General features: G+C 36.8%; 1 protein-coding gene across 4 annotated transcripts in view; it reads left to right on the forward strand.

The window, feature by feature from the left end:
* LOC126183472 (ecdysone-induced protein 74EF) overlaps nucleotides 1-20,500 on the forward strand; it is a 692,094-nt gene that overhangs the window by 309,292 nt on the left and 362,302 nt on the right. For 3 of the 4 annotated variants that reach the window (XM_049925485.1, XM_049925484.1, XM_049925487.1), the window contains one exon: nucleotides 8,815-9,018. In XM_049925485.1, coding sequence (XP_049781442.1) covers nucleotides 8,815-9,018 — 204 coding nt within the window. The remainder of the gene's footprint in view (nucleotides 1-8,814; nucleotides 9,019-20,500) is intronic. The other variant, XM_049925488.1, reaches the window with a different exon arrangement.

The raw sequence follows: 20,500 nt of genomic DNA on the forward strand, positions 1-20,500 counted from the left end.
CCTTCTAACTGACATTTTTGAACTGCTGTCTCCCAGTAAAACAAAAACTTAGCCTATGTAACACACTTTACCTTTTGAAAAGCATGCGGTGTCCTGTGTTTGGGAGAATCATGTGAAAAAGGGTAAGGGTCTGTTTATCATATTAGGTTTACATATACAGTAAATAATGATAACCTTTAGGGAAATGGCAGCACACAATAAGGAGTATCACCTTGTGCACTCAGTATGTGTGCCTGGCGGCATCATTGAAGATGTTGAAGATGATGTTCTAGCAGCCATTGAGTGAACTGTGTGCACCCAACTGAATATTGCAGAGCACACTGGAACAAGTTATGCTTGCCATCTTGGTTGATAGGCCATAGTTGGAACTTTCCAGCAACTGGCAGAGAAATTTAAGAAGAGAAGCCTTCCTCATGGAATTTCAACAAAGCTCACAACCTGCAGCTTTACCCCCTCAACTGACTTTGGCTCTCAGGTTCTAAATCAAGTGGAGTGCTTGAAACAGGTACCTCAAAGATTCTGTTACAAAATAGGCTGCCACTAACTAGACTTGTGCCATAGTGTTGACAACTGTATGGTCTCCTTAAATGTGCCAGGGGTACACTAGATGTTGGAAGTCACTAACCAGGTAGCATGCAGTGTGCGAGGCATTCAGAAAGGTTTGCTAAACTGGGCAACTTTCCATCCAGTCCAAATAATGTTAGCTGTAGGAGACCAAGAAGCATTAGTGTAAGATCCAAAGAAATGCTCCTCACAGATGAGACTATTAAAATCCTAGTTACACGTTGCTTAGATTCTGCCAGAACTGCTGCATAAAACTGTTGTTTTTATGCATGTAGCATCTCGTTGACATCTCTGGTGTTCATATTCAAGAAATTGTGTAAGCAGCAGTTAATAATAAAATTGACACTATGTCTTTCTCACTTTTTTTACTGTTTGTTCCCATGTCCCATTCCTAATTCATTATATATGTAAACATTTTTATACGTCTTCCTTGCATTCACAGCACCTGATTTGCACCTGGTGGTCACAATTGGAAGTAATTTTTTTCAGTGTAAATGGGTTTCACATTAACACAGTAGCATATCTACCAAGTTTCACTAAGATATGATAGTTACAGCCCACACTGGACCTCTGTAAGTAGCTGCAATTTAATTATAACCATCCAGTTTGTTCCCCAGGAATACTGTCATCAATTATGAACACTTTAGTCATTCAGCAGCTGAATGGGAAAATTACAGTTTTATAAGTGATGATCATGACAAGTCATCCTGCAAAAGAGTACTAAATACTTTATCTGAAAATTACTTAGAGCATATACTTTGGAACCCCACTCGTGACAGAAATACATTAGATCTAAAGACAACAATTAGACCTGACCTTTTTGAAGTTGTCCGCATTCAACCTGGTATAAGTGACCATGACACATTTGTAACAACAATAATTACAAAAGTATGAATGACAACTAAAACAATTAGGAAGATGAAAAGCAGTAGTGTCATATTTCAAGGAGGGACTCAAAAAATTTAACTATGTGTAGGGGTGTGTTGAAGTACTGTAGCACAAATTTGAAAAATAATTGAGCAAGTACTGGATACATACTAGAATTGTTTATGAAGTGAGAGATCTTCAATGGTACACAGTCTTTGTAAATGTATAGCAACTATTACACACAATGTGTAAAACAAAGCATAGCCGTATAGATAGAGAAATGCTACATTAAATACATCAGGCTTTCAGAAATGCAATGTGTAAATCCTTCAGTGAGTACTGTAGCATATTTTGATTAAAAGACCTCTCACAAATGCCAAAAGAAATTCCAGTCATATGTAAAAGCTGTCAGTGACACAAAAGTTAGTGCCAGGACACTCACGGATGATGCAGAAACTAAAACTGGGGGTGTTATAGCAAAATCAGAATTCTGAGTTCATACATAATGAGGTATCTTGAACAGACTGACATCCTCCATGATACCCAACATGGATACCAAAAACTTTGGTCATGCAAACCCCAACTTGCACTCTTCTCACATGACATCCTGAAAGCCATGAGTCAAGGTAAACAGACAGATGTAGTGTTTATTGACTCCAGAGAAGCATTTCACTCAGTACCGCATCAGTACTTACCAATGAAAGTATGATCACAAGGGTTACTAAATGATCTTTCTGACTGTGTTGAGCCGGCCAGAGTGGCCGAGCGATTCTAGGCGCTACAGTCTGGAATCGCGCGACCACTACGGTCGCAGGTTTGAATCCTGCCTCGGGCATGGATGTGTGTGGTGTCCTTAGGTTAGTTAGGTTCAAGTAGTTCTAAGTTCTAGGGGACTGATGACCTCAGAAGTTAAGTCCCATAGTGCTCAGAGCCATTTGAACCATTTTGACTGTATTGAGGGTTTCTTGCTGTGGACAACAGAAATGTTATTTTTGGCAGAAAGAAACTAACAAATGCAGAAGTAGCTTCAGGATATGTCAGAAGTGTGCCAGACCCTTGCATTTCATTTTGTTTGTTAATGACTTGGCAGATGATGTTAATACTAACCTCAGACTTTTTGCACATGAGCAGTTATGTGTAATTAAGTGCTAGCTGAAAGAAGCTGCACAAATATTCAGTCATATCTTGACAACTTTTCAAAGTGGTGTAAAGCTTGGCAATTTGCTTTATATGTTTGTAAATCTAAAACTGTACACTTCACAAAACACAGAAAAGTAGTATTTTATGTCCGGAGTATCAATGAGTCATCTGGATGTAACATTTTGTGCGGATATGAAATGATCACACACCGTCATAGATAAAGCAAGCAGCAGATTATTGTTCATTTGTAGGATACTGGGAAAATGCTGTCAGTCTACAAATATTGCTTACAAAAGTCTCATGTGATCCATCCTACAATTTTGCTGAAGTGTGTGGGAGTCATACCAAAAAGGTCTTATACTGGATATTGAAGATGGACACAGATTTGTTTAACAGAGATGAGAGTGTCACAGAAATGCTGAATAACCAAAAATAGCAGACTTTTCAAGGCAGATGCCAACAATCCTCCAAAAGTATACTTACAAAGTTCCAAGTATCACAATTAAGTGAGGACTCTAGGAATTTACTACAGCTCTACATATCACTCCCATAGGGACTGAAAAGAAAACATTAGAGTAATTAAAGCATGCACAGGCATTTAGGCAGTCATTCTTCATGTGCTCTATATGAGAATGGAACCAGAAGAAAGCAGAATAGTGTTACAGTAGGCATGCACTTCACAGTGGGTTGCAGAGTATGGATGTAGATGTAAACGTAACAATTACATATTTGCTAAAAAGTGTAAACAGTTACTTGAGACACTAAGTGAGGGCCCACTATAGGCAGTTATGAGAAGAGCATTGAGGAGGAAATTGTGTGAAATATATGAAACAGAGAGAGAGAGAGAGAGAGAGAGAGAGAGAGAGAGAGGGAGGGAGGGAGGAGGTGGGACATTTATAAGGGGGGAGGAGAAATGGGAAAAAGAGAGAGACATCTGTTTATAGAATTTCACAAAGCAAGACATTCTAAATAGGCTGGATAGTATTGAAAGTTCTCTTCAAAATTTGTAAGTATGTAATGTCATCTTATGACTCTCATGTTTATTTGAACTCAAATGGCAGAATTCAAAGATTAATCCAAATACTCCAATTAAATGCAAAGACATCATGGTGGGTGAGTGACTAGAGATTAATGTTAAATATCCCCACAGCTTTCTTGGAATATCCATCACACAGCTACCATTTCATTATAAAACAAGAATAATGCTGCCTTTTGCTATGTATCTCCTAAGGCTATCAAACAGTCTTGACTGTCTGCTAACCTTAAATCTCTTGTTTGATTTTATGGGAGCTACTGTCTCTATGATCCTTGTAATTCTTTTTTGGACTGTAAGGAAGTCAATTTCCCTAAAGTATAGCCCTCTAATTTTTCAATTATTTATTTTTATGCACACTGAACAAAGAATTTCTTACAGTAACATGTGGTATTTGATTGCTTGTTACCATCTCTCTGTCTCACGTCCCATCTTGGAGTAAAGTTTATACATTCAGGTGATTTATTACATATTTTGTGGCTAGGATAAATTGCCTGTTTTGTAGGAAAAATAGGGACTAGCACAAAGGACATAAATCTCTTTCACCTGCTGGATGGCATGAAAAGCTATGATTGACCAATTTTTTAAGATTTAATTCCAGTCTTCAGAACTGTAATAAACTGTTGTGTATGCAAAGCACAGATGTTTGTGGTGATAATTCAGCTGCTAAAACACTATTGTGTAATTTCCCCACTAACGGATGTTAGGTATAGTGATATCAGCATGATAAAATTTTTTCTCATTTTAAAACTGACACAGAAATCAATGAAATAGTTTTGATATAGCTGATTGACGATAAGGCCGATTAGATATATTCTGTTGAGGCAAGATTAAATTTTATGTTTAAAATATCAGCAGTATATCAAGATGGGTCATTGACACCTGAATAAGAGTGTTCTGAAGAAGTAGATATATTTTGATGATACAGTGTGAATATTGCCTCCTCTTGGCATACAGCTGCAAGCACAAATACTCTTACAATAAGTCCTCCTGATTTATCCTCCATGTGATGATACCTGATCTTTCACTCAAATTTTCTCTTTCTGTTTCCTTTCTTGCTATCACTTCTCTGCCTCCTCATACACCACAAACAGTGCTCATTTTTCATTTCTTTACTTCCATCACACAGTGTCTTCCAGCTTACATCAGTGTGTATTTTCGTTATAAAGCCACTACTGTAAATGAAAAATTAAATGAAAATATATCATCATAATAATCATTTTACAGGGGCATTTTTATCAATTTCATATTTCTTTTGTTTATCAAATACTACTAGACAAATCAGTTATAAGACACAGAATGAGACATTTAGAGAAAGAGAGAGAGAGAGAGAGAGAGAGAGAGAGAGAGAATTGATTATTTGTAATATCCAACATTGTCAGGTGCGGGAGATAAAATTATCTGTATTATTTGTTAAAAAATTACAACAGACTTGATTGCAATAAAAAATAAAATTATAGTTTGTTGATTACAAGTATCCATTGACTAACCATCATTTTCAGATCTATGAAAAGAAACAGAATATAGCCTTCAGTTACTATGAATGTAACAATCTTTAAAAAGCAAACATTATGTAAAATGTAATAAAACATAGAAATAATAAAATGTACCATGCTTACTAATGGGTAGGTACTAAATAAACATTGGACACCAGCTTAACTGTATTCAAAAGTCAGCAGACATTAATACGATGCTAATCATCACATAAATCAGTTTCTGCAGAAGTTTATGAAACTGTCATTTCCATATGAATTTTTGCTTTATTCTCAGGCTAATATAATCACCTTTGCTGATCATCCCCCCATCTTTTGAGAGCAGAATATCAGTCTTTTAACAGATTTTTAAAATAAGCTAATTTTATCTCGTCTAATTGATGATGAGAGAGTTTTCTGTAGGCTAAGTATTAATTTTGTTATGTTTTCTCTGGATCTCTCAATGATAACTAGAAAACTTAAAAGTGTATTACACATTCTGACTTAGTGGAGCATGGAATTTTAAAGCAAAAACCAGTCAAAATCTAAGAGTTTCTCAGCAAGCAATCAAGAGATCCAGGCTAGAAATTACTAGGAGAGTCAAGAAGACAAACAAATTGGTCAGAGTGAAATAAATAATTATGTCTATAATGAAAAAGAAATAGAGTTTGATGGAACATGAAGCCAGGTGAATAGGTGGTAAATGGACCAAGAAAGTTCCTCACCAGATTGCAGCAGACTGTGAGTTAAATGGACCAAGAAAGTTCTTTGGCAGATTACAATAGTCTGCTACAGTTATCTAATGGAAGGTGATAGGTGATGTTAGAAAACATGGAGACATGGATGCAAAAAACTGCTGACCATTATAAATGGAAGAAGCCTATATTGAGGGGTGGATGTCAAATGGCTGATGATGATGATAAAAATCAGTACACATACACATATTAGCTCAATATCTAACTCAGTGAAAGTTTCAAGGGAAATTTTTAGGATGAAGAACTTAGAAACATATAACACAGTGAAGATAATAGTAATGAGAATTACAATAATTTGTGCTGTATTATAGAAACTAAGCCATAATCTCACCTCATTAAATACATAATCGACTGGTATATTAAAGGAAAATTGAGATAACTGGAGGATATGCAGAGCACTCTGTGCCATGTATTCATCTGACATTTCAGAAGATATAATATCTTGGAAAAAGTTTCAGTTGTTATCTGTTCTATCTACCTTCCCGTAACTCACCTTTTCTCCCGCACACGAAAACACACACACACACACACACACACACACACACACACACACACACACACACAAAATGTTCTTTCTTGTGAGCACATCAAGTAAATGTGTATTTTCTTTTACATTCTCAGCAATTTTTCTAATAATCATGAATAATCTTGGTTTCTATTTTATGGGTAATTCTGAAGCCATCCTAAATAATCACAAAAAATGGCCCAAATGAATCCAAGCTCAGAGTATGTATAGAACAGTGAACCAACAATAAATGACTTATGTTGCAGAGAGATGGCATACACTCAGACCCATCAGCAACTTCTCTTGTATAACCAGAAAAATTCGTGTTATGCAGAACTCAGTCAGTAAAGAGCGATCAAATGAGGTAGAAATGTGAAATATAGCACCACTACATCTCTTGAAATACAACATAAATTGTTCTGTTGGAGAATAGTATGGCTGATTTAATAGTTTTTATCTTTATTTTATTTAACTGGACAACAATCACAAGTTTTACTCATGTGACTACTGTCATATCTGTATTATCATACAATGAGGTAGTTTCTTACACGATGTTGTTAAAAAAAGTAACCAAAATTTAAGTTATAAATAACACACATAGTAAGGACACAAATTAAATTAATTCAGTGGTAATGCACCACTGACACCATCATAATATTGCAGGGTATGCTATGGGCATGAGATACAATACAAACCACACAACAGTTATTATTTAACAATGACTGAGAGAAAATTACTCATAAGGCATCAACATTTAATCATTTGACACAGAAGAACTGTGAGAACAATCTATTGAGAACTCTTCTGGATTAATCTTCATCTTGATGTACATAATAAACAAAGACCAAGTTGTTGTATAGTTTATTTCTTAAAAAATAGATTATGAGATTTTTCCCCAGTGTTTCCGAAAATCTCTTTGTATTATTTTATCCATGATGGCTTGATAACTCTCTATCTATTTTTGTAAATATTAGGCAGGAAGAAAACTGCAACAGACATGTTTTTAACCAATAATTTATTTTTTTATAACTAGTATCTTGCCTAGGTCCATTATCAGATGAAAGCATAGATTTCTTGCACAAATTTCTGCATTTTTATCTCAAGAAAAAGATGCACTTTATAAATTATATGAAGAAAGCTTGCCACTCTAATGTAATATATAAAGAACAATGTTCCCTTGAGATGAATATGTAAAAAAGTATATGAGAAATCTTCGAAATTGACTCATGAGGGACCAAAGTCCAAAACTTATTATAGAACAATAAAACATTGTTTCAAGAACAGTATGGCTGGTTGCAGCTTTCTGTCACACAAACATTTTCTTTTGCAACAGTGTAGATCTGCATAAGTAGCTTTCCTCTACATTTTCATTTTTATCTGTTTTCTGTTCTTTTGCACTGTAATATGGCCAGTATGAATTACAGTGAAAATGAAAGTATTGTCCAATTAGTCATTTGAGTTTAACTTTTCTGTCTCATTTTCGAGGCCTTATTTTACACATTATGCAAACTGTAGTGTAATTTCCAGTCTTTCAATTATGTACTAAAACTGAAAATTAATTTTGATTACTTTCATGACCTCACTAATTTTGTAAAACATCCCATATGGGAACTTGGGAATCTGAAATTTCACTACATTATATTTAATTCTTCATGTCTTAGAATCACACACTTCATCTGGTAGTGTCCAGTAACACATTATTCAATAACAGTTGTTTTTTGTTACTACATATCAATCAGAATACAACTCAGGCAACTTAATTAAGGACAGTTTGCATTTGTACTGTTAGAAGTAAAATTTCACTATCCGTGTTACTCATTTAGTATGGTATAAGCCAAGGGGAGTCAGCCTTTTTTACCTACCATGCACTTTCATATCTCTTAGTAGTAAAATTTTCTGACTGCCCACTGGCTCCACAGCAATGTGATTTATAAAGTAGGGAAGCAACTTTACTTTAAAAGAATTATAAAGCAGAGTGACAGAAAATTAAAGCATATAATAATAATTATTTACCAAATACCTTATGTTAAAATTTTATGAAGCCCTAATGAAAATGTTTTTAAAATCCATACTGCCTGCTGCCCACCAAAAAAGCTAAAATTACCACTAGTCAGTAGAAGTAACCAGATTGACTACCGGTGGCATAAGCTAAAGACCTTGTTGTCAGTCGGATGTAAAATACTAATCATCCTTTTTTTCCTTTATAGTCTAATATACATGAAAGGGATAATAAATGCCATTCAAATCTTAATACATTAACATGATATAGGCATGACCATCATGTGGTCAGCATGAGCTAAATTTTTTGTTTCCCTAATCCTGCTGCATGTAAGCATTTTAATTGCAGATTCTTGAGTGCCTCTTTCAGTTTGTTCTACTTTAACATAACTGTTTAACTGAATCTGTATTGACATTATTATTATTTATGAAGCCTATGTGCCACTGTTTTTGAAACATTTTTATTGCATGATGTTACAGTAAGAGCTGGTGTGTCTTGTGCAGAGAAACTGTCAGCCCCTGCTCCTGCCCCCAACCCCGCCCCTGTGTCAGCCTCTGCTTCGGCTTCTGCCCCTGTGTCAGCGCCTAGCTCCATAGCTCCTCCAGCAGGCATACCAGCCATCCCACCGGTTCCTCCAGCATGCACATATGCTCGGGTCAAGACTGAGCTCCTACCAGGTAAAGGTAAGTCTTTATTTTAGATCTCAATTGGTTTAGCACTTCAGGACATTAAATTTGTGGAATTGCCTTCCTGAGAACATAAATAAATTATTGCTCTTATGAGCTGAAAAAAAAAAGACCTCAGTAGATCAATCCCTGTGTGTATTTGCATTTATAGAAATACATATTTATTTTACATTCTACATTCACCAAGCTAGAAAGATAGTAAAAATCAACATAATCTGTTTGACTTACATTATTACATAACAGCATAAACACTTTTCAGAGTTGTTGCAATGAAATGGAGATCCTTATTTATGAGTGAAAATACATAAAATATTTGTAATATTAGCTGCCAATTGTAAATTGTTGTATTACTGACCACAGACTTCAGATTTTCCTGTAGGTGAAGGATTAGGGATTTATTGTCATGCCCCATGATTTACTATCATAAGAATAATATTAAACAAAGAAAAATTAACCATATCTACTGGAATGATGGTGAAAAGATTATGAAATAAGTAATTTCATGATGTTTTCAATTTCATTCCATTAATTTACACAGATTTCATCTAATGTGTATCTTTTGTTGCAATCACAAGAAGTTTTTGATATTATCAAAATAATCAGTCATTTTCACAAACCTCAAAACTATGTCCATGTTTGTCTATTTACAAATCCAAAACTATTTACAGAGGTGCTGCTGTCAAGAAATAATATTGAATTTGAATTATTGACTCCCTTTAGTACATATATTTACCTAATTCCTTAAAACTGATAAATACTTTTGAATATGGTCTATAAAAAAATTATGACAATTTCCAGCAAAAATAGCGTGAATGTTAATATCATATGTGAAATATGCATCTTGCCATTAAACATGAGGATCTACGTCAAATAAAAGAACATTTCCTTGCCAGTAGTTACTTGATTCTAAAAACAGTTTATTGCCAGAATGTAACAACAAACAGATACTACAAATAATAGCTATGAAACTATTTCAAGTTTTATATAGCTTCTTGTTGGCTATTACTCTCCAAAGATTCATTTTCATTCCAACATGTGAATTAAATGTCTGCCCTTTCCAAGTGTCCACACTGATTGGAACTTCTCAATATTACAGTTCTGCATTTTTACACTTTTCCTCTTATCCTCTTTAGCTCCTGAAAAATGAGCCCCTGAATCTGAAATTACAAGATTCTAAATATATGTTTTCATTTTCCTTACTGTTTTCTTCATCATATTATTACAGAAAATCTAATTTCTCTTGAAGAACAGATCATAAATATTTTAGTTCATAAAATGTAGCTCAAATAGAATTATGAAGCCATGTGCAAGTGGCATGAGTAATATATCATTTATATAAAAATGTAGTAATTATTTTCCACAGTAGTTGAAGCTGTTGAGTAGTGTTTCAGCAATCATTCATAATGTGTCAACTGAGATATTACACTTTCTTACAAGGAGAGACTTTTTAATTATGTAATTAGAAAAGGTTTCAACAGAGTGACATATGCCCTAACCTGAAAATATCGCCACTCTGAAAAAGTAGTCCAAATGCTCTCATATTTGATCATTCCAATTTACTTCTAAATGTTTATAGAAAAGTTATTTATTCCAAATCTCCCAAGTTTATACTAGTCAAAAATATTTTATCACAAAAGAACAAAAACAACAATTTCATAAAATTTGTATGTCTTACCTCCATTATACATCAGTGGCACCCTTTAGGTAAATGCCAAAAAGGTGATACACTCATATTACTCAGTAATCTCACACTTATTGGACACTTGCTTTAACATTCATTATTCAAATACTCGTCATTCTGTTAGTATCAACAGAGGGTGGAGTTTGTGCATGAATTTGATTTTATGCATACCGGTAATATATTGATGTTTAAATATCTATTTAAAATTGCACACATTTTTTAAATATACACACCTGAGCAGAGATGTGACTGAAAGAACTATCAAATAATATGGTGTGCCAACTTTTTATAATTTTATAGTAATTTGCATTGGTGAAATCAAATGATTTTGCTGTTATGGAGGAACTGCTACTTTAATTTGAAATCTGACATTCTCGGAAATAGGTGAGTAAACTTATGTGAGTGTCAGACTCCCCACACAGGCTTCCTGGCCTTTGAATACAGTATTTAACAGTGCATTTCTGTAGCAAGTGGATATATATATACGGCAGTTGAAATTAAGCCTCAGCCAAGTCGCCAAATTTTGATAAAAATCATGTCTCATCACAGCTGCTGTAACACTATTCAAGATATTGATGGCACATTCAATGCTTCCACCCTGCTGTGAACCATGTAATAAGGCTAGTTGCAGATGATGGTAATAGATTATTCACCAACAAAATAAATAACAAAATGTTTCTGCAGTGTATGTCAGAGTGATTTGTGTAGAGTATGGAGGTATGTGAACAATTTCAATAGGTTTATTGCATTCCACATAGAACAAGGGAAATTATTCATAAATTCCTCAGTGCCAACGAATAGTTTCATTATGTTTTGAGGGTCAGCGAAGTTAACATATAACTGGATATGCAATACCATTGCTTATTTTGTGCTTTTTATGGTTGACAATCTCTAATACTACCTTAATCAATTATTGAGACAATATAAGGTCTGAGAATATTTCATTCAACATGTATCTTGCATTTATTTTCAAGAATTTCATGGAGGTTTTTGGAAGATACTAATCTCTTGCCTTTCAGAAACTTCCAATTGTTGACTTGCAGGAAATTTATGCATGTAGATGAATTAATTTGAAATATAGCTTGCTTTTTAAATTTTCTGCTATAGCTTTGTTGCACAGATACAAAAATATTGAAAAAATTGTATGTACACTGGCTGCTACAAACACAATTTTGTGTTTTCAGAGATATACAAGAATATTAGCATGAAAATCTGTCAGGAACAACACTCTTAAGAGAATTATTTTGAATGGAAGGGGACCTATAAGTTCTTATAAGGAAATAATTGCTAAGGTGCTCCAGCATAGAGGGAATATTCATTATAATAATGAACTGAGGAGTCTGTTAGAAAAGTATAAGAGCAGGCATGTTCTACTTATTTTTAATGTCATGCTTCATTGTAATATGTAGATCAAAATAAATGTGGAGCCAACTAATCACATAGGACATTTCAGACATCCATGCATTGTTTTCAAATGTATTATCCTGACACTGTCAAGCACAGAACAAGGCCATATCTGGTTACAAAGTAATCACTAACAAAGTGCTGTACAAAATTACATGTAACAACTGGCAGTCACAGAATGTAATGAATAACACCTGAGGCCTTCATAATAAGCACTAAACCATTATTGTGATAGCAAACACACATTTTCTAGCTGTTAAAGTCACACATGGGTGTGAGTTATGTGTGTGACCAGAGTTATTCAATCAACTGAGTCACTTAAAAAACAAGATAGTTACATAGGAACCCATGTTCATAATTAGTCATCATAACAGTTGAAGTTGTCAATAGCTTAGGCTCAACCATGATTGTAAAAATCAGCAGATAGTCTGCTACTTGTTTTGCAACTACATCAATTCAGTGAGCATGACTGTGCGAGTTATGATTTCTATGACATAAAAATATCTTTCATTTAGATCTCACAGCCTTGCCCCATTAGTGACATGTTAATACCCCATGCACATTGTCATACTGGTAGCTTAGCACATGTACAAGCTAATCTGGTATCAGGAAAGCAGTAGCTTTTCTTTTTGTTACAGATTCTCTCTTTTCGTTCAGACCAAGTACATAGTTTTTATAGTTCACTGCATTTAAAGTGTAACAACAGTTATACTTCATGTGGAATATCAGTGTTTTGCTGAGAAGTAATGTAAGCTGAATCATGTTACTATATGGGCCACACTTTGAGGTGGAAAGAGGGAAAAACAAAACAATCTGAAGTGAGAAAGGTACTGGTAACCAGAGAAGTAATGTGATTATACAGAGGGGAGTAAGGAGTAAAGAGTAATAACAGGGAATAAACCAAAGATTAATCATAAAGGATTATAAACAGTCCAAAGAATAGTTCATTACAGGAAGGAAAATGTTATCATAAAGAAGAAAAGGCTAATTAAAAATAAATGGAGCATATAATCAAGATATTAGAAAGAAAAGAATATTACTGTGGAAAGAAGAGATATCAGACAAAGGTAGTAGGAGCAGTGGTTACCACACTGGATTCAAATTCAGCAGAAAAGGGAGTTCAAATTCTTGCTCAGCCATCAATATTTAGATTTCTGTAGGTTCCCAGAATTGCTTAAATCAATAATTAAGCTTTATCCTCTGAGAAAGGAACAACCCATTTCTTTCTCCATCCTTAACTGTGCTCTGTCTCTAATAACTTTGTCATTGATGGGACATTAAAGCCTAACCTTTTGTCTTTCCTCATGTGTGCTGAGGCTCTATGGGATGCACAGAAAAACAGGATGAGTGTGTAATGTTTACAACAAAGAACTAAACAATTAAGGTACTGTTACAGGGTACAAATGGAAGAGGGAAAACACTAAGCTGTGGTAGGAAGTAATCAAAATTAACTAGTCCAACATCTCCCTAACAACTTAGATGACAGTACTTTCACAGCAAGAATAATTACATGGTGTGTACGTGTTGTATAAAAAAATAGGATATATTCATCAATTTTTTTATTTGATTCCTGTTTCTCACTGTTCTTAATATCTCCTTATCACTACATCTTCAGCACACACATCTGCTAATTTATGAGCTAACTCGTCCCTTAATGTTAATTCATACTTCAGCCCTCATCATTTAAATCTATATACTATCTTATCATTTACATTTTGTCCATTACAAGTATTAGGATGGTGTTTCTTGTCTCATAGAGGATATTGGTGTATTCTGTTCCCTGTTACTTTCACACACCTGCCTATGCCCTCTTTTGGATTGTCATGAATTTCTGCGAATTTTTTTGTGTAAAAGATTGTGATGAGAGTTCTTGGTTTATGTCTTAATGTGAAGAGTGTTATAATATTTATTGCTGATGGTTGTGATCCTTTCTTTGGTAACTGTTCATGTTTGAACACACTTTGCAGTAGTCTTGTGAACATTTTGTCAGTTTATTCAAACAAAGTAACAGTAGAGACACAAGATAGAAGTATTTTTAGTCTGTTAAATTAAAGGTGCATAGACAGTTAACTAATGAGAAATTTATTAATAGTCTGTGGTCCTTCCTGAATGATGAAACTGTTCTGTGTAACTGTGTATGCTAGTAAATGGAAAATCAGGGAGAAACAGAGATAATTAACACACAATAAAGGAAAGTTCGATGAAGCACGAAACAAAATAGTGCCTGTGAGACAGAAGTAATTCATTCCCTGTTACTGCTTTTTTTTCCTTGCCTTTTAGGATACCTTGTAAACTATAAAGAATGATTTTTTTTAAGGCTCTCACTCAAGTCCTCATTGTCTGATTGTACTGAAGCCCTTGGACCTGTAGCCTGATACTTACCGGTACTCACAAAGCTACAGACTGTACTGCTACAGGAAGTGTACTGGTTCTGGAGGAAGAGAGTGAAAATGAGACAACATGTTTTCCAAATACAATATGATTTATCATTTTCAGTCAAATATTGTCATTCAGGATCCTTCCTTGTCATAGATCTTTTTGTTAAGATTTCAAGGATTTAAAGTCCGCCTCCTTAGCTGGGTGGTAACATGCTTGCCTCGCACACACTGGGCCCGGGTTCGATTCCCGACCAGGTTGGAGATTTCCTCCGCTCGGGGCCTGGGTATGGTGTGGTCATCATCATTTCATCCTCATCATCGGCTGCAAGTCACCCAATGTGGTGCCGGCTGAAATAAGACTTGCACTTGGCGGCTGAACCGGAATGGGACCTCTCAGCCAACAATTCCATATGATCATTTCATTATTTCAAGGATTTAAAGTTGTGTGAAATAAGTATACCCATTAGACAAGGGTGTACCCAATGAGGGGCAAGGGATGGCGGCTGCCTCTCTTCCTCCCTTCCCTAGAAAAAAAGTCTTCATAGACTGAGATCCTGTCCCACCGCACTGACTGGTTTCTGTGAATAAAGCCACAAAGTGTATTGGATATTGTCTTGTGAAAGGTGTACCATCAACCAGTGCCATTTATAGTGAAATATCAAAAGTATTTGTAATTCCACACAAAATTGCCATATATTGTAGGTACCTCCCCCTTCCTTGCACCCACTCCCAGATACTGGAAGTAATAAAGAAGATCAGAGTTTAACGCTCCATCAACAGTGTGGTCATTAGAGACAGCACAAAAGTTCGGATTATGAAAAGATGGGGAAGGAAATCAGTTTTACCATATTCAAAGGAACCATTTTGGCATTTGCCTGAAGTGATATAGAGAGATCATCACAGATACTGGATACCAGTACACTCTTGTTGCTGGATTTATTATTCCAACTGTAGGTCCTACTATGTCACATTGAGGTAAATCACTACTGAATGGTAATCATGTCATTTCTAGAAGCTCACATATTAGATATATGTTATATAAAAATTTCAAGCATTGAAAGTATGCAATATATGAGTTTTGCATCCAATTTTCAGTGGCTGTCAAGATACATTTGCTCGGACTTCAACGACATTGACACATTGATGAACATATAAATATAAGAAGTCAAAGGTTATCAATTCAGTGCATACATATCTTTGAATAACAGTTAGCAGAGCGTGTTTTACCTAGAGGATAGTGTACCTAGGAAAATATGATGTTGTACCTAGGAAAACATGATGTCTTTTGGTCAGTGCTTCAGTCTAGTGATTGATTTTAGAATCGCATGGAGGAATGTGCACTATAGATCACAATAAGCAACTTCCATCATTTTCTACAGGTTTTGTTGTTCTTAAACATGAGGTTCTGTTTTGTGTAGCATTTGTAAATATTTTGCATTCTATACATTTAGGTGCCAAATAATAGAGTAAAGCTGTTTGGATTAAATTTTTAACTCCTCAGCTATCGTACAAACTTTTATGCTGGATAAAATGCAACATATTTGTAGATCTATGTCTATAACATGTGGACAGTTGAGCCATGCTTTGTTGGTTGTGCACCATCTTGTACCTTGAAACAGTGCAAGACCTTTTACCATTGAACATGTGATACTTGCAAATGAACTGATCTTCTTTATTGTCTTAATAATTTTACCTGTTTTGAAAATGGAGGAAATTTGTTTTATTTTCCATTGGCTTCTATTTCAAAGTGTATTAAACATGTGGATGGTTTTTGATAATACTTCTGCTTAATTTGATTTCACTTATTGATTTTTGGTGTGTAGTAGAGTAATAATGTAAGAGATATGCGATTATGTACAATATTATGAAGCTGTTCTTGATTGTAGTGCTTTTAAATTGAGATTGAATATTTGTCTTTAGGTACTTGACCAAGTTGTACCCTGGAACATTTTTCACATTTGGAAAAACCTTAATTTTCCGAAGTAATTTTTATAATTTCGCAAAAAAAGACTGCAGCACATAGAAAGCGAATGCCATCATTTAAAAATGGAATTAGAAAATATATTAACCATGTATTACATGGCGACTGGCTAGAGGAGAAAGTCGGAAAGTGTATCAAGCTACAACACTCTCCCCTATACTGATTCAGGGCGTTTTCGTTTTCGGTGGAGCTCGTTTACTAGGCCTATTAGGTAAACAATGAATGTCAGTAAAACATGTATGTGTCAGTTCTAAATAGCTTACATGACTTAGCCACTGGCGACACTTTAAAAATATGAATTTCGTTACCAGTGTGTGAAAATGAGAAAAAAAAAAGAAAAAATGCCCGCTAAATCACGAGGGCGAGACAATGCTGGGCTAGCCAACGGAACACCCTGCTTTTACCGCATATTGGGACTGGAAGGCTAGAACACGCCTGATATCAGATACAAGCTCGCGCATAAAGCTGCCCGTGACTGTGAGTTGTCTGGGTTTCGCGTTTGCCTCGCAGAACTTCCAGCACGCCTCCAGTCAGCAGCGCTTTTGCGGCAGGTGTAGTAAACTTCGGTCGGCCATCTTCTTGCGAGCAGAACTTGCGTGGGCGACCCGCCCGCCTAGAGTGTTTTTCAAGGTACCCAAGCCCACCAGGAGATTAAACATGGATCACAATAAAAACGATAAATGCTACAAGACGCGTGGTTTTTCATACAAATAAAAACCCACAGGCACAAAAATGCGCCTTGTAGTACGGTATTCTAAAATAAAAGTTGCCTTCGCAAAGTTTCACTCTCGAAGACAACGCGGAAGGTCGTACGGATCCTATCAGCTCGAAATGCAACATCTTCCTTATATGGCAGTACGGGACCGCGAAATGACGCTCAGGAAAGAGCGAGAAGTGAGAAAAGAGCAACATGAAGTTTGAAGAAAAGTTAAACCACATTCAGTGTTATTCAGCACACACATCGAAGCTGAGCAAATGAACATAGCTGTGAAGTAAAAGAGTGTAATCATCTATTACGCAAACTGATAAATGAGTTTCCACACTCGATCGTGCACTCTGTGTTGACCCAGACCTAGAGATCGGAGTGCACAAGAGACACGGTTTGCACAACATACGACGCCGCTCTTAAGAGACCCTGGGCGAGCTTCAGGCGAAAGGCGCACAGAAATATAATTCAGCCAACAGAAGGTTGGTGCTGAAAATAAAGAAGGCAGTTTTTTCTGCGTGGGAAACCGCGACTTTCTGATTCGGTTTCCTTACCATAGAGGATCGATTTTGATTTGCGGGAGCCTGAAGTATGGTGACCGAACAGGAAATGGAATTTTAACCATTTCCTACGGAGCAAAGTTGTGTCATATGCGGTTATTCCACATCGCTTCAGATGAATCTGTCTGGTCTGCAGATTCTATCTTCCACTTCCCAGAAAGTTGCGTAATATATTTCTCGATTTAAGGGAGGATACTAACAGAATTATTTCTTTAGAATTAAGCGACATGTCCGCACCTGAAACCCATAAGGAAAGAAGGAGGAGATACTCTACTAGAGTAATGATGGAGACGTTAAGGCCGGTTTAAAGGCCAAGCGGGCGCTTGGGGCGCAAAGCTCAGAGGAATCCGCGATTCTTTAAAAGAATCGAACTCACATGGGTAAAACAGCTTCAAACATCTGGCTGCAGATGAGTTAATGTGTTAAATATTTGCTTCGAGCATGCAAGCGAGTAAAAGTTTAGGAAAGGTTTGAAATTACGCTAAAGTTTGTTAGAAGTCGCTGAGTGCTCTTTTTATGAAATACTGGATGAATATAGTGTGGGTAATTTGTGTTCCATTTTAAGCAAAAGCAACTTTTTCACGCATCTCAATGTTTATGACGTCATTATCTCCTGCGTTATGTGCCGTACAATGATATGATTTTGCAGGTACATTCAGTGATATGTGTAGATACCGGATGCAAAGTGTGTTACGAATAGAGTTAGTAGCAAAGAAATAAGAAATTAAAACGTAATGCCCGATGCTGCAGTTTTACCGCATGAACATCGGAAGTGTACTGAGCGATAAACTCTTTGCCTTTCACATTTTGTGGGAGCTGGCAGCGAAATAAAGTTTCAAAAAGGTTAGAAATTATTTGTAAAGTTCGTTGGTAGTTGCTAAGTGCTCTCTTTCTCAAATGGTGGGTAAATAAAGTCCTAGCATTTGTGCGCCGTGAGTTCCGTTGCCTCGAGACAGACACACAGTTTCTAACTGTAATACTTGTCTCATTGTGTTAAACTTCTAACACAAGATTATACAGCTTAATGAACCTGCAAATGCGTGCGGTTTCCGTGTCGTTTAGCAGTACAGAATGATGTACCGGGTGTATCACAGTTTTTCACGAAAACTGACACTGGTGAACGTATCCGATAATAGAAGCAAAATTATTCCAGTACACATAGGTTCGCAAACTGGAATGTGTGGAATGCATGGTTACGAGCCGCCACCGCATTTGAAATGTAGGAATGTTTTCATGAAAGAATTAAATTTGTAAGAGTCCTAAATCGAGTGAATAAACAACAGAATAGAACTCTGCTGAATGCCTTCCGAATATCAATGAACACGCCATCAACATGGGCGCATTTGTCCAGAGCGAAATACTAAATGCTGAAATCAATCTTACAAATTTTTTTCACCGCGGAAGGTCGTAATTACTTTTACATCTATCGAGTTCGTCCCTTTGAGAATAATACGGGTTAAAATTTCCACACAATGATTTTATCCAAGCGAGTAATAGTCAGAACATATTCTGAACAACCATAGAAATTGTATGTATGTATGCATGTATGTATGTATTGAACTGGTGTCCTAGAAACGATGGAGAGGCTTCGTCCCCGTCGTAGCCCTCAGTGATACAGAACCTCACAACGGATTACAGCAGTCCACTGACCCCACCGCCGCCCCACAGCGAACCGAGGGCTATTGTGCGCCTCCCCCCCCCCCCCCTAGTCACGTAGTTGTATTTAATTGTTAACATCTCTGTTGTGCGTTGACCCGGCAGGGTAGCCGAGAGCGCTGACGCGCTGCTTCCTGGACTCGGGTAGGCCCCGGATCGAATCCGCCCTGCGAATTAACGACGGGAGCCGGTGTGCCGGCCAACATGGATGTGGTTTTTAGGCGGTTTCCCACATCCCGCTAGATGAATACCGGTCTGGTCCCCACGTTCCGCCTCAGTTACACGCGTCGCAGACATTTGAAACACGTTCGCACTATTTCACGACTTACACTAGATGCAGACAGCTGGGGTACACTGATTCCATCCCTGGGGGTACGGGGTGGCGGCAGGAAGGGCATCCGGCCACCCCTAAAACTAACCTTGCCAAATCCGTTCTAACCGCGCCGACCCTGCGATCGCTGTGGGACTATGGCGTAAGCGAAAGAAAGAAAGAATCTCTGTCGTGCGTTATTTCCTTTGGATTTTAAAGCTGGCACTGTTAAACTGAAGTACATCTCTAGGAGATGCGCTGTTCTTCGTCGTGATTGGTGTGATTAAATTGTAAATGGAAAATCGTTAACTTCATTTCATAGCCATTCCTCGGTTGCCAGACTCCTCTCCTACCTTCCAAACTTCACAGAAGCTCTTCTGCGAACGTAGCACTCCTGGAAGAAAGGATACTGCGGTGACATGGCTTAGCCACAGCATTGGGGATGTTTCCAGAATGAGATTTTCAGTCTGCAGCGGAGTGTGCGCTGATATAAAACTTCCTGGTAGATTAAAACTGTGTGCCGGGCCGAGACTCGTACTCGGGAAGTTTGGAAGGTAGGAGACGAGGTACTGTCGAATTGAAGCTGTGGGGACGGGTCGCGAGTCGTGCTTGGGTAGCTCAGATGGTAGAGCACTTGCCCGCGAAAGGCATAGGTCCCGAGTTCGAGTCCCGGTCCGGCACACAGTTTTAATCTGCCAGGAAGTTTCACATCAAAGCACACTCCGCTGCAGAGTGAAAATCTCATTCTGGAAACATCATAGTTATGAACCAAATTTTCGCGCGGGATCGATTGCTGAGGCTGA

This window comes from Schistocerca cancellata, chromosome 4, assembly GCF_023864275.1.
Source record: "Schistocerca cancellata isolate TAMUIC-IGC-003103 chromosome 4, iqSchCanc2.1, whole genome shotgun sequence".
In the NCBI taxonomy this organism is placed as follows: Eukaryota; Metazoa; Arthropoda; class Insecta; order Orthoptera; family Acrididae; genus Schistocerca; species Schistocerca cancellata.